At 35.5% G+C, this 15,304-nt stretch overlaps 1 protein-coding gene across 7 annotated transcripts in view; it reads right to left on the bottom strand.

Moving 5' to 3' along the window:
• Positions 1-308: 308 nt before the first annotated feature.
• Positions 309-15,304, bottom strand: part of PPP2R2A (protein phosphatase 2 regulatory subunit Balpha) — a 90,343-nt gene continuing 75,347 nt past the window's right edge. For 6 of the 7 annotated variants that reach the window (XM_023736713.1, XM_023736712.1, XM_023736715.1 and 3 more), the window contains 5 exons: positions 14,825-15,002; positions 13,201-13,365; positions 11,844-12,013; positions 6,715-6,806; positions 309-5,175 (listed from right to left, as the gene is read on the bottom strand). In XM_023736713.1, the coding sequence (XP_023592481.1) occupies positions 4,896-5,175; positions 6,715-6,806; positions 11,844-12,013; positions 13,201-13,365; positions 14,825-15,002 (885 nt within the window). In that variant the 3' untranslated portion in view covers positions 309-4,895. The remainder of the gene's footprint in view (positions 5,176-6,714; positions 6,807-11,843; positions 12,014-13,200; positions 13,366-14,824; positions 15,003-15,304) is intronic. The other variant, XM_004382166.2, reaches the window with a different exon arrangement.

Raw genomic sequence — 15,304 nt, 5'->3', positions numbered from 1 at the left:
AGAAAAACATTGTTTTTAAAACTTTAAGGAAATGAGGAACTACTCTTCAAAAGGCACTGTTAAGAAAATGAAGAAATCACAGCCTCAGACTGGGAGAAAACATTTATAAAGCACATGTCTGATAAAGGTCTTGTATCCAGATTATGGAAATTAATATCTCACTAGAAATACAGAAATGCAAATTGGGTTACCATTTTTTACTTTCTCAATTTGACAAAGATAAAACATGGGATTTTTGTCCAGTTACTGAGAGTGTGAAGATATGGGTAACTCCATGTTTTTCTGATGGAAACTTCCGTTTTTGGGAGGAAAATTCAACAACATGAACCAAAGCATAAATGTATCCATACCCTTTAATATAGTAAACTTGATATAGTAATTATAGTAATTCTAGGAATGTATCCTAATAACCTTACACACCAAGATTGCTACGTAAGTATGCTCATTATTCCAATACTTATATTAGCAAAAATGAAAACAAAACTTGGACAAGGACTACTAAAAAAAATATGGTACATTCATAAATGTTATGCTATGCAGACATGAAAATGTAGTTTACAGAGGATATTTGATATGGGAAAACGTTCAAGATATGTTAAATGGAGAAACAGGACATTAAACTGCACAAGTTCTCTCTCTGTATATAAAATTATGTGCCCAGGAGAGGGGATAAAACAAAAACTGTGAATGGGAGTTTTCTCTGTATGATCAGATTACTGGTGTGGTGCCCATCCCCATCCACTTTTTAAAAACAATTTTCCGAAGAACATGTATTCAGAACACAGAAGTTGGCTTTTACAAAGAATTTAGACATTCCACAGTTGTCAGCATAATATGCAACATGAAATTTCTGGCAAATGGAGGGGTAAAAATGCTAATATGGCACATATGAATCTGATTTTGCAAAGGGGTAGGCAGACTGAAGTCTATGACTGCAAGAAATGGCAGCTCAGAACCCTCTCCCAATTTTATTTTTGCTGCTTCTCTAATATGGCACAACCGTTTAGTTGACCTAAGGGTTCCCCTTCCATCACTAGGCCCTTAAGCACCTTCAAGGTCATGTTGAATAATGGTTTTATTTGGGAATAAACGAATTCCCTTGGGACTTCCCCTTTATTTGATCTCTGATTTGGCTAATAATGAAACTTCTCCAGTACAGAAGTAAAACCTTCCTGTTCATGCACTCTCAGAAATACCTGTAAATGCTGTCCATCAAGACTTAATTGTTGCGCTCTAGTGGGAAAATCCTCAAGTAACTTCTTGCTATTCACATACTATTGATGAGTTTAAGCATAGAACGCTAGGACAAATACTAGCCTCCCCCCAGCCCCATGCAAATTCACCTGTTTTCCAAATTAGGCTTTTGGAGGAAGCTACTACACTTTCTAATGCTTTGTTTGATAAGCACTGTGCTGAAGGACCTTTTCGTGTTAACATTAAGCCTATAAGGTGGGTATTATATGAATTCCAATAGAGATAATAGATTACAAAAGTCTAATCCTCTTCCAATTATCCAATAAAACACCAAGACAACAAATACTCAATTTATTATGCAATTTAAGAAGTATCTTCAACATTTAAGACTCCAAGGCTTCCTGAATTTACTAACATTTAATTCTCAAGTAAAGACTGAGTTGTATTGGCCTTCTATGCATAATTACAAAATGAAGTAGGTTTGGTGGCCTAAGCTTTTGTGGGGAGAGATGAAGGGTGTGGGGAAAAAAAAAAAACTTTAAACATGGTAAAACAAAGACACAGCTTAAACTGTCAACAATCTGATCAGCTAAATAAGATAATCAATGATGCACTCAAATGCAGAAGTAAATTGACTTGATTCTTGAATACCTAGCATAATGTTTTCTTTTTTGGGCTTGGTTCTGTTCTCGCAGGATTGCACATTACTCTCTCCACTTGAACTCATGAGAGGTAGAAAAAAGATGCTGATGCAGTATTTTCTAATGGTTTAAATTTCACTAAAAATGCTTTTATCAGTACTGCTTCGCTTTCATATATCAATATTCTAAGAACACATTACTCTTATTAAGAGGAAAATACACACTTAAAACAACCCGTTTTCATAATCTGTTTCCCTTAATCTAGGAGTATCTATAACCAAAATAACTCTTACAGTAAGGTTAAAAAAAATCCTCACTTTATTTTGAAAGGAAAAAGTGCATGGATGCATTTTTTATTCCAAGACTAAGGGCTTCACAGAAGTTAAGTTTAATATCCAGTAGTTAAATATTACATAAACATGTGTTTACATACTTATAACTATTCGTCTTGTCCAGCCACTAAGGAAAGATCAACGGAAATTAATAGAATGAAAGTTCTTTTTCCTGCCATAATTTTTTTTTAAAGAAAGGATAAAATACATGTATATATACTAGTGGCAAGAAAATAGGAAATACAAGTAACTTGACAAGACTAGGTTTATTCTATGTATAATTTTTATTAATAAAAAGATTAGCCATGACCATATAAAAATGAGTGGCTTGGGCTTATAGTTTGCTACATCCAAGATCTTAAAAATTATACTTGAGAATAGTGTTACAATGATTTATAATAGCATTCTTTGATAGAGGCATTTGATTTCTAGCAATAAAGACTCTTAAATATATATAAAAACTAACCCTTACTGTCATGGATGAAAATCATCATAGCTACTCATCAATCAAAAAAGAATTCCCGAGTTGTTTGTAGTATTATCTCAAGACATACACCCAAAGGTTAGGAAAACAACCTCCCAAAAAGATTACTGAAAAGTTGTCCAGTCAGAGAACAGAATGTCACTGATGCTTATGGCAGGGGAATATCTCGCTTCAAAGTTAAGTCTGAAGGATAAATTACGAATGTACCCAAGATCCCCAAATTAGTAAAACTGCCATTATTTTAAGATTTATCAGACATATAATCAGTGTTTAAATACAAATCCAGATTTGTTGAGTTCGAAAGATAATTTTATTACATAAAATTTCTCCGGTCTGCTAAAATATTAACAAGACAATGTTTGTGTAAGTGTAGAGGGAATTACGGTTCAATTGTTAATCACTTTTTACTACTGAAGGAGTGGACATACATGAAGCACTGAGTCCTCTAAAACTTGAGGATGTTAAATATTACTGCTCAACTGAAATACACTACCATTCTCTAATATAAATGCCCACTTATCTTTTAAAAATAGTCAATTTTTTCTTAATTAAAGCTTCCAGAAGATTGAAAAAGGTACAGTCTATTAAAAATAGGGGTACTCTTCGTCTTTGGATAAAGTATCATCACTTATGGAAAACGTAGCCGTATATAGATTTTATTTGAAGAGCTGCTGGAGTCCATTAAGCACTTTTGGAACACTGTACCTTTAAAGTTTGTCTTTAATAACAGCTTTAGAAAACCAAAAATTACAAACACATCCATGGCAGAGAACATTTAATTCAGATAAAACATCCATTGCTGTCTAGTCGACTGACTCATAGAAACCCTAAGGACAGAGCAGAACTGCCCAATTGAGTTTCCAAGGCTGTAATCTTTACAAAAGCAGACTGCCACATCTTTTTCCCGCAGAGCAGCTGGTGGGTTCACACCTCTAACCTTTCGGTTAGGAGCTGAGCACTTTACCGCTGTGCCACCAGGACTCCTTCTCAAATTTGATAGCAGTGAAATAAAGTTTAGTGCAGTGTCAATTTTAACTATGTAAATCACCTGATGTTAGTTTTATGCTATGTTGTATGACTGAATGACAAAAACAAGTTTCAACTTATTAAAAAAAGTTTAAGTCTTTCACTTAGTATTTACAGCAAGGCAAAACTGAAATCAAGTGCTGTAATGTCTTAAAAAATGAAGTTCGACAAATTGGTTCCAACTTACAATAAGTTCGTTAACAGATAATGAGTTAAATGTAGATATTAATGTGCCCAATACCCTCCTAACTACAGTAAAAAAAAAAATTCTCTAGTGGAATTTTATAGATTGTGAAATCCTTAGTAATACCAAATATATATTCAAAACATGTTCATACAGAACCAATACCTCTTCTTCTCCATGTAAAAGACTTGTTAAAAATAATTAACAAAAATGCCAAAAAACAATGGAAACTCCTTTCATTTCACTGTGCCCAAGGATAAGACACAAAATATTGCCTTAAAGAGGTAGATCAAAAAGAAAAAGAAAACCAGATTCTCCATTCTTTGTCACTTTTATTCAGTAGTTTTTTTTTTTTTCCCTTATTTTCAGTGCCAGACATGGCAAGGATTACAGCCAACTGTTATCAAAACATTTGTTCGCAACATACACCCCCCTTTACCACTGACCCCAAAATGACTCATTTTGTGTGCTTTCGTTCCTTCTTTCTTTTTTTTTTTTATACACCACCACCAAGACTGGGTGGAGGGGGCAAGGTAAGAGAGATGAAGGGGAGGAGTCCAGGAAGCCAGAGGAGGAGGAATGCTACAAGCCACAGTAAGAATGAGCTGTATTTAATTTAAAAAAAGGGGAAGGGGTGTACCCCACAAATGATACAGTATGAGGATACACAATTAAATCCCATAGCATGACTGAAGGCTTTCACTGTGTTTGACGTCATCACAATGGAAGGCATAAAAAGTGGAGTAAATCAATGTTGATACAGTCCAATCTAGTCCATTAGGCAAGATGGTGCAAGAAGTCATTTAAATTAAAAGTGCCCTACCCTTACCTAAATGGCTAGCAGACATGGAGAATAACACGGTGATTTATCCAGAGCTTTCTCCATGTAGCTATAAAAATGTGTTGTCAAATGGCACATTGTTAAACACTGGAAAGGGGTGCCACAATGGACCTCTCTCTTTTATAGGTACGAATGCTAGATTCAACTATCTCAACTAAGCAGGAAGTGGGCTCTTCTGCTAGGAATGCCAACCCTAATTCACTTTGTCTTGAAATATATACAGATTGTTTGTAGTAGCTACAGCAATGATATTTTCCTTGGGGTGCCAGGCTGTATGAAGTATTTTCTTGTTGAAGTCTAGGCTGTCAACACTTATTTCATCTTTCTTTCTCTTGCCACTTGCACAGACTTTGCGTGGCTTCAGAACCGTACGAGGTTTATTGTTTTCCCGTGATGCTTCTAGGGTTATGTCTCGCTTTGTGTTCCTGTCAAACATTCTGAAGAAATTATTGTAAGATCCAGTCATGACAACACTGTAAAGGTAGACAGAACATTCAGTCAAACAAATGAACAAGAGACTGTTTTTAGTAATATTATTCAGTAATTAAATCTAGCCTAGCAGTCTACAGGAAACAACTACTTTAAGAAGACTGGAATTAAGAAACAGGGTTATTGACAGTAACCCAGTATTTTCTTTCTTTTCAATTTTGCTAATTTCTTTTCTTCTCCATTCCTTGCCCCTTTTCTTCTTCCTTACTAATGATGTCTCAGGTTTAGTAGCAGCATTCAAAGACAAGGCTTCCTTATCCTGACCAAGAGGACTCTAGGTTCATTATGGCCGGTCTTTTACTAGAACTCATGCTATAATCAGACTTTAAAAAAAAAAAATCAGACAAAAGATGAAAGTTCCAAGTTCTACTATTATCTGTAACATGAACTCACATCATATCATGCTTCAGTGATAAAATTGTTGAATAAAGTAACTCTAATAACTTTATATGCAAGCTTAAATAATTCTAAGATTATGTCTTCTTTTACTATTTTCTGTTTTATTGCAACATAGTAAATGCTAAAAAAATACTGACAACAAAAACATGGGAAGATTAAGGATTATTTATCCTTGGTAATAATGGTATGCATTTCAATAACATAGTAAAAAGGAATCATACAACAGAAAAATTGGAGATTACAAACAGCAATAATTCCTTATGGTTAAAAGGTTGTAACAATGATATACACCAATTACCACTTCTATGAAGTGTTAAAGTAACGTATGAAAAAAGTGGTACATAACAGGAAAACCAAATTAAGTATCTACTGCCTAAATACTTGTAGAAATAGTATAACAAAGAGTTAACAACCAAACTGAAATTTCACCCTTTTAATTATTTCCATCTGGTCATAAAGAAGAAAAAATTTAAGGACATTCAAATCATAATTTAGATATTTAGAATTTTTTGTGTATTTTCACATTTACCAGTGAAATACAATGTTTAATTTTTTATCTGCCAGCACTGCTATGGTATATCCAAGACTACTATATTTATTTCAAAGAAACCCTGGGGCGGGGGGAAATGAAATTATGACTTGTAATTTACGTCAGTCTAAAAAAAGTTGGTTGGATTTTTAGTGAATATGGCAACCATATCTGTTGTTAGTGGCCACTGAGTTGGCCCCAGACTCATGGTGACCCAAGTACAACGAAGTAAACGTTATCCATTTCTGTGCCATTCCATGACTGGTTGCGGATTGGGTCATTGAGATTCATGGGTTTTTACTGGCTGATTTTTGGAAGCAGATCATCAGGCCGTTCTTCCTAGTACATCTAAATCTAGAAGTTCTGCTGAAACCTGTTCAACATCATAGCAAAACACAATCCACCACTGACAGACAGGTAGTAGGCATGAGGTGCAATTGTTCGGGAATTGAACGCAAATCTCCTACACGGAAGGTGAGAATTCTACCACTGAACCACCATTGCCAAGCAACCATATTAGGAGAGTGAAATAGTAAGTTTCTTTCCTTTAATAAAGTTCACATTTGAATGAGGAGTTCAAACTAAAATCAATTACCTGTCAGATCCATTCCAACAACATTCAAATTTATCAAATATGCAGTCATTTTCATATAGTGAACACAGTTTACTTCTGAGGTATTCATGCACCTGGGCAAAAACATAAATATATTACATATATACTTAACCTCATGAACTACCTGTTGAAATTAAGAAAATAATTTAATGAGTCAATCTTAAAAAAAAAAAAAAGTGCACACACACACTCCTTTTAATCTTCATCTATCTCCTTATTAACAATAAAAGCCTTCTATCCTAAAATTTAGAAATATACTAGCCCCCTTGCAGAAATAGACATTTTCCTATTGCAGAACAGAAAAAAAGCCCCTTTTAAGCATGGCACATGCACTCTTCATAAACTTGAAGAAAATACTCAGGACAGAAAACATTTGAATCTGGTGCAGAGAAGAGACTAATTAACAGTATCATACCAATACTTAAATATCATACTACTTAGCTTGCAGTCTACTAATTGCTGATTAAAAAACATTGAATACTATGCTTTCTTTTTAAATACCATTTTATAGGTATAAATAACTGAAGTATGTTTTCATTCCACCACGTGTCTGTCAGTTTGTAGTACTGTGGTAGCTTGCATGTTGCTGTGATACTGGAAGCTTTGCCACGGGTATTTCAAATACCAGCAGAGTCACCCTTGGTGGATGCGTTTCAGTGGAGCTTCCAGACTAAGACAGACTAGGAAGAAGGGCCTGGCAGTCTACTTTTGAAAAACTGGCCAGTGAAAACCTTATGAATAGCAGCAGAACACTGTCTTACATAGTGCCAGAAGACGAGCCTCACAAGGTGGAAGGCACTCAAAAGACTGGGGAAGAGCTGCCTTCTCAAAGTAGAGTCGACCTTAATAATGTAGATGGAGTAAAGCTTTTGGGATCTTCATCTGCTGATGTGGCATGACTGAAAACGAGAATATATAGCTGCAAACATCCATTAACAATCAGAACGTGGAATGTTTGAAGTATGAATTTAGGAAAACTGGATGTCGTCAAAATGAGACGGAACACATAAATATCAATATCCTAGGCATTAGGGAGTTGAAAAGGACTGGTATCGGCCATCAGACAATCACATGGTCTACTATGGCAGCAATGATAACTTGAAGAGGAATGGCGTTGCATTCATCGTCCAAGAGAATATTTCAAGTTCTATCCTGAAGTACAATGCTGTCAGTGATAGGATAATATTCACACACCTACAAGGAAGACCAGCTGACTATTACTCAAATTTATGCACCAACCACTAAGGCCAAAGATGAAGAAATTGAAGATTTTTACCAACTTTTGCAGTTTGAAATTGATCAAACATGCAATCAAGATGCACTGATAACTACTGGCAATTAGAATGCAAAGTTGGAAACAAAGGACTGTAGTTGGAAAATCTGGCCTTGGTGACAGAGATCGTATGACAGAATTTTGCAAGACCAACGACCTCTTCATTGCAAATACCTTTTGTCGACAACATAAACAGCGACTATACACATCTACCTCGTCAGCTGGAATGCACAGGAATCAAATCGACTACATCTGTGTAAACAGGTGATGGAGAAACTCAATATTATCAGTCAGAACAAGGCCAGGGGCTGATGGTGGAACAGACTATCAACTGCTCACGTGCAAGTTCAAGTTGAATTGGAAGAAAATTAGAACAAGTACACGAGAGCCAAAGTATGATCTTGTATATCCCACCTGAATCTAGAGACCATCTCAAGAATCAATTTCATGCATTGAACACTAATGACTGAATACAAGTTGTAGAATGACATCAAGGACACCATACATAGAGAAAGAAAGACATCATTAAAAAGACAGGAAAGAAAAAAGGACAAAAATGGATGACAGAAGAGACTCTGAAGGTTGCTCTTGAATACAGAGTGGCTAACGTGAAATGAAGAAATGATGACGTAAAAGAGATGAATAGAAGATTTCAAAGGGTGACTCAAGAAGACAAATTACAGTATATTGAAATGTGCAAAGACCTGGAAATAGAAAGCCAAAAGGGAAGAACATACTCCACATTTCTCAAGCTGAAAGAACTGAAGAAAAAATTCAAGCCTCGAAGTGCAATACCAAAGGATTCTACGGGAAAAATATTAAAGGACGCAGGAAGCATCAAAAGAAGATGGAAGGAATACACAGAGTCACTGTACCAGCAAGAATTGGTTGATGTCCAATCATTTCAGAAGGTAGCCTAAGATCAAGAACCAATGGTACTGAAAGAGGTCCAAGCTGCACTGAAGTCACTGGTGAGAAACAAGACTCTAGGAATTGACTGAATACAAATTGAGATGTTTCAACAAACTAATGCAGCACTGGAAGCATTCACTAGTCTATGCCAAGAAATTTGAAAGATAGCTACCTGGCCAACCGACTGGAAGAGATCTGTATTTGTACCCATTCCAAAGAAAGGTGATCCAACACAATGTGGAAAACACTGAACAATATCATTAATATCACACACAAGTAAAATTTTGCTGAAGATCATTCAAAAGCGGTTGCAGCAGTACATTGACAAAGAACTGCCAGAAATTTAAGCCGGATTCAGAGGAGGACGTGGAACAAGGGATATCACTGCTGATGTCAGATGGACCATGGCTGAAAGCAGAGAATACCAGAAACATGTTTACCTGTGTTTTATTGACTATGCAAAAGCATTTGACCGTATGGATCATAACAAATTACAGATACCATTTTGAAGAATAGGAATTTCAGAACTGTTAATTGTGGTTGTGAGAAACCTGTACTTAGACCAAGCAGCAGTTGTTTGAACTGAACAAGAGGATACTGTGTGGTTTAAAGTTAAGAAAAGTGTGCATCAGGGTTGTATCCTTTCACCATACTTATTCAATCTGTATGCTGAGTAAACAATCCGAGAAGCTGGACTACGTGAAGAACGGGGCATCAGGATTGGAGGGAGACTCTATAACAACCTGCGGTATGCAGAGACACAACCTTGCCTGCTGAAACTGAAGAGGCTCTGAAGTACTTACTGATGACGATCAAAGACCACAGCCTTCAGTATGGATTATACCTCAACATAAAGAAAACAAAAAACTGGGCTAATAAGCAACATCATGATAAATGGAGAAGACTGAAATTGTAAAGGATTCATTTTACCTGGATCCACAATCAACGCCCATGGAAGCAGCAGTCAAGAAACTAAAAGACGTGTTGCAGTAAGCAAATCTGCTGCAAAAGGCCTCTTTAAAGTGTTAAAAAGCAAAAATGTCACTTCAAGGACTAAGGTGCACCTGACCCAAGCCATGGTGTTTTCAATCACCTCATATGCGTGTGAAAGGTGGACACTGAATAAGGAAGACCACCTTTAGATTATGGCGTTGGAGAAGAATACTGAATATACCGTGGACTACCAGAAGAACAAATAAATCTGTCTGGGAAGCAGCACAGCCAGAATGCTTATTAGAAGCAACTATGGTGAGACTTTGTCTCACATACTTTGGACATGTTATCAGAAGGGACCCGTCCCTGGAGAAGGACACCATGCTTGGTAAAGTAGAGGGTCAGCAAAAAAGAGGAAGACCGTTAACAACATGGACTGACACAGTGGCTGCAACAACAGTTCAAGCATAACAACGTTTGTAAGGATGGCTCAGGACCGGGCAGTGTTTTGTTCTGTTGTACATAAGGTCCCTATGAGTCAGAACCGACTTGATGGCACCTAACAACATGTTTTCATTAAATGCTCATGCTACGCATAGCATGATCATGTGCCAGTTTAGTGATAAATTATTTGGTTAACTCATGGTATGCATTATTTACAAATGTGGTATCATCACTTAATATTACTTACATAATATCAAAAGGTACTGAATATGTACCTCTATAGTACAAAGTATAATTCTGTATTTACTCACTAATATTTCACAAAGGTAAAAACTAGAAAACAAGTAAATCTGGTATTTACAGTGTTCTGAGAAATATGATGCAATTAAACATTATTACTATTAAGGTACCAAAAAAATTTTGAAGTGTTTGCTGTGATCAGAGGGAAAACAAGGATGCTCTATCTCACTAGCCTTACTTTACTGACAGAGAACCTTAAAAAGAAATGACAGGAAAGAGTAGGTTTCTCAATGTTCAAAATTCTCTACTCTTTATGAAACAATCTCAACATATTTTAAGTATCCACTTTAACTTTATGCGTAGCAGAGTGACTCAGACCATGTCTATGTGACATTAACTGAAACTGTTAATACAGAGGAGTTGAAGCCCGTGTATGGTTAGGATGGAAAGTCAGTGTACAAGGCAAAAAAACAAAAAAAAAAAAACAAAAAAAAAACACCCTTCAATCACACACAGCTCGGTGAGATACTTGTACAAATTCAAGAAAAGTAAATGAATCCGTATAAGCTAAACTTGAGTATGATGTAACTCTACTCTGGATCAGTAATTCAATTCAGCACAGGTAGAAAAACTGCAAATTAGACAAAGTTAGGTAGAAAACAACTCAGCAAAGCTTTAAAATGCATGTAAAGGGTTTCTCACCAAACAATTTAAGAGTATGAAACTAAAGTCAAATAAATTACTCTCAGTTGGAATGGGGTGATGATAGTGGTGGGGAAGATCACTAGATTTATCAGAATCTTGGGGGTTATACAAGTGTAATTTGAAAATGAAGCAGTACTTTATCCCTTTGCTTTTATTTTGACCAGGGTATTTATTTTGAAATTTCAAATACTATTAAGGAAGGAGGATCTTGAGTGTTTTATGTTTGTCAAAAAAAAAAAAAAAAAGAAAAGAAAAAAACCCTCAAACATGTTGCCACTGAGTGAATTCCGACTTATGGTGGCCACCGTGTGTTACAGAATAGAACTGAGCTCCATAGCGTTTTCTTGGCTGTAATGTTTATGAAAGCATATCGCCAGGCCTTTTTTCCATGCCACCACCGAGTGGGTTGAAATCACCAGGCATTTGGTTAGTCGTCAAGCACAAACCGTTGGTGCCACCTAGGGATCTCTGGGGGTGGTGGAAGCCTACTGATGAACAAACACTACACTGGGATCAATACAATACAAACAAAACCCTTAACTAATAAATAAACCCTTTGAAGTAAATACAGTATATTCTCATGGAAACATAGAAGTGTAAATACCTGGTATGTTTCCACAGGCCTGTTTTCCATATTTAAGTCCCAAATTTTGACTGACAAATAGTCTCTAGTCATCATATATCGACCACTATGGCTGAATTTTACATCAGAAATAGAAGAGATGATTTCGGAAAAAAATGACCTGTTACTGGGATCTTCAGGTTCTTCAAACACTAAAAACAAGCAGAAAAAGAGCAGTGTACAAATATTCCCGCTTGAGCAAAGCATTTCCTGAAACAACCATTCACAAACTTTCTAAGTGATATAAAATGACAGGCTACTCCCCAAACCCAAACCAAACCCATTGCCACTGAGTTGATTCCGACTCACAGCAACGCTACAGGACAGAGCAGAACTGTCCCACAGAGTTTCCAAGACTGTAAATCTTTACGTAACCAGACTGCCACACCTTCTCCTGCAGAGCAGCTGGTGAGCTCAAACCACCAACTTTTTGGTTAGCAGATGAGTGCTTAACCATTGCACAACTAGGGCTCCATGACAGGCTAATAAAGGACTGAAATGCATCACGCTGGCTCTAACAACATAATTTCCCTGAAAGCTTTTTGAAAGATAATCAGTTAATACTGAAGTTGAAAATGCAAAAGTATATAGTACACTTCCAGAGTCACACAGCTAGTTCAGCAGAACTAGGCTCACTCAGAATTTCAGTATATGCAGAACATATTCTGCATACGCTCGCTGACTTTGTCCATATTGTCACAACATGAAATACACCTTCTTCACCATCCAAATTTATACTTGCATTTTATTTTTTACCGGGCAGGTAAAATTCCTTTGATAACAGGCATACACTGATTTTCAAGAGCTTTAAAAATATTCAACAACATAAAGACAAGAATACTGCAACCCCTTGATTTTTTAATACAATGGTTTTCAAACCTTTTTTTTAAGCCATGTAAACCTCTTCTCAAAGGAAATCCTCGCCAAGAAGATTAAAACAGAAAGAAAGGGAAGGAAGAAGATACACAGCAGGGAGAAGGAGGGGAAAGGGAAAAGAGGGAAGGGAAAAGGAGAAAGGAAAAGAAACAGCTTAGCTTGAATACAAGATTGAGGAGCTCCAAGGGCCCAACTACAAATTCCCAAAAAATAGCATTCTGCTGAAAACATATCCACTGGTGGGACAAGAGCAGAAATACTGCCAAGAGTTCTTCCAGTATAATAACCTCTACTGCCTCATGTCATTAGGCAGTTTAGCAAAGGATACAAGAGGTCTTGGGAACACCGATTAACAACTTGCAGCACAGGTTAACAACCTGCAAATCTACATAAATGTAGTTAATATGCCTGAAGCTAGTGTTATTAGACAAACAGAAAACATTATCATTTTAAATAAACTTACATTTAGAATGTCTATCACAGAGGGCAGATGCCCTCATGTCACATAACCGAATAGTTCCTTTACTGCTGCTGTATACAAACGTGTTACAGCTGTTTGGATGGAATTCTGCTGCTGTAATCACCTCAGTTAGCTCTTCCATATTGGCAGGCTTAATGTCCACAATATCTGAATACATTTTATTAAGGAGTTTCCACTTAGGAAAAAAGGCAAATATAATTCTAAATTTCTTAAACTTAAAAGCATTCATATACCTAAGCAAAAGTATTAATTCTAAACTACATTCTAGTAAATAGTTCAAAAACTGGTCTCTTGCACTGTTAAAAAAAAAGGACAAAAAAAAATCATAAATCATAATTCTTGACAGGCAGTATTCAGTTATCAACTTATATTTGTTTTCATTTAACAGTTTTCTTTGTAATGAGGGGAATTTAGACCCACTAGATGCCAAAAAGTATCCTAAATCTATATTAAGTAGAACAGAGTATAGATAACTCAATGGATCAGAATACAGTCCAAAGAGACCTAACATATGATAAAGGTGGCTGTTCATACCAGTGTGGGGCAAGAGTGATTCTTTTTTAAACGACTGAATATTTGGAGAGAAAATAAGCTAGGAATCTATATCTTACCCTTACATGAGAATAAATTCCAGAGGGATCAAAATTTTAACGCTTAAAAAAAATTCTTTGAAGAAAATATGGACATTTAATCATTTTAGAATGTAGAGGCCTTTCTAGTATGATACAAATCCCAGAATAAAAGACTGATACATTTATCTTCATAAATATTAAGAGAACTTAGTGTGCATTGGGGAAAAAAGAGAAACTCAAGGAGGAGGATTATTGCAACATAAATGATGGAGCAAATATACTTAACATAAAAAAGGTGCTTTAAAAAAATCAATATATATGCAAATCCAATGAACAAATGAGAAAAGAGCAAACATTTAAATGTTTGATACATATGAAACAATTATTCAAATCTACTCATGATGAGAGAAATGCAAATCAAAACAAAAAAAGTACTTTTCACTAACTTAGACTACTAAGGTATAGGGAAAGGAACTCATACATTGTTGGTGGGTTATAATTTAGCATAAAGCTTTGCTACTTTTTCAAATAGTATCTATTTCAAAATATATACATTAACAGTGGTAGTAATGCCTACTAACATTTATCAAGAATATTTAAAAAGCATTTAGATGGGGTTTGGAGAAGTATTTCCACTGACTTTATAACATTTTGACTTGTCTAAATTTCTTTTTCCAACTGCAACAAGAATTTATTTAAAAGTATACAATACTTCTCAAATTTCTTCTTTACAAAAAACTCAATGATTAAAAAAAGATGCTATAATAGACAAGACATTATAGCACACAATTCCTTAAGATCCTATGAATACAATTCTTAAATCAATACATGAGCCCATTTTCTTTATCGAGTAAGTTTTTCCCAATGTTTAATCACTCATATACAAAGAAAAAATGGTATAAAATAAGACATATATGTTAAAAGACAATATAGAAAGGAATAATCAAAATACATTTGGAGGGATGGAAATAAATCCAGTATAGGCACAGTATACCTTCCTTACTGAACACCAAAAAAAAAAACCAAATGGATACTAAAACTCCTGTCTGTAATTTCCAGATGCCAAAGATTAATCCGTAAATCATCTGCAGATAAATATGTTTCATAATCACTATTAATAGAAATAGAGTTGATGTGATATGTATGAGCATTGGCAAATATTCTTCGTGGACTGGCTTCAACCATTAGATCCATGGGCCTGAAGACTGGTACCTGTCAATAAGACACACGAAAAACATTTATTAAAAAATAGTCATTGTTTACAGCAGCAATCAAGGTTGAGAGCACTTCCTTATTTTAGTTTCTGAAGAAAAATAAAATACTACAATATTACAGGGATTTAGTTTTAAATAGCAATTGTTTATTTTTTTAAACGGTGTAACGCAAAGAAGAAAAACGAACAATTTGGATAATTTACCTTCTCTTACCAGCACCAGTAAAAGCAATTAGAATTTGCAGTCATTTTTAGTGCCAATCTTTTGCTTGTGAGATATGCAATGCTAATAAATGTGTAT

Source organism: Trichechus manatus, unplaced genomic scaffold (assembly GCF_000243295.1).
Source record: "Trichechus manatus latirostris isolate Lorelei unplaced genomic scaffold, TriManLat1.0 scaffold00091, whole genome shotgun sequence".
In the NCBI taxonomy this organism is placed as follows: domain Eukaryota; kingdom Metazoa; phylum Chordata; class Mammalia; order Sirenia; family Trichechidae; genus Trichechus; species Trichechus manatus.
This window is presented reverse-complemented; position numbering and strand designations above follow the sequence as displayed.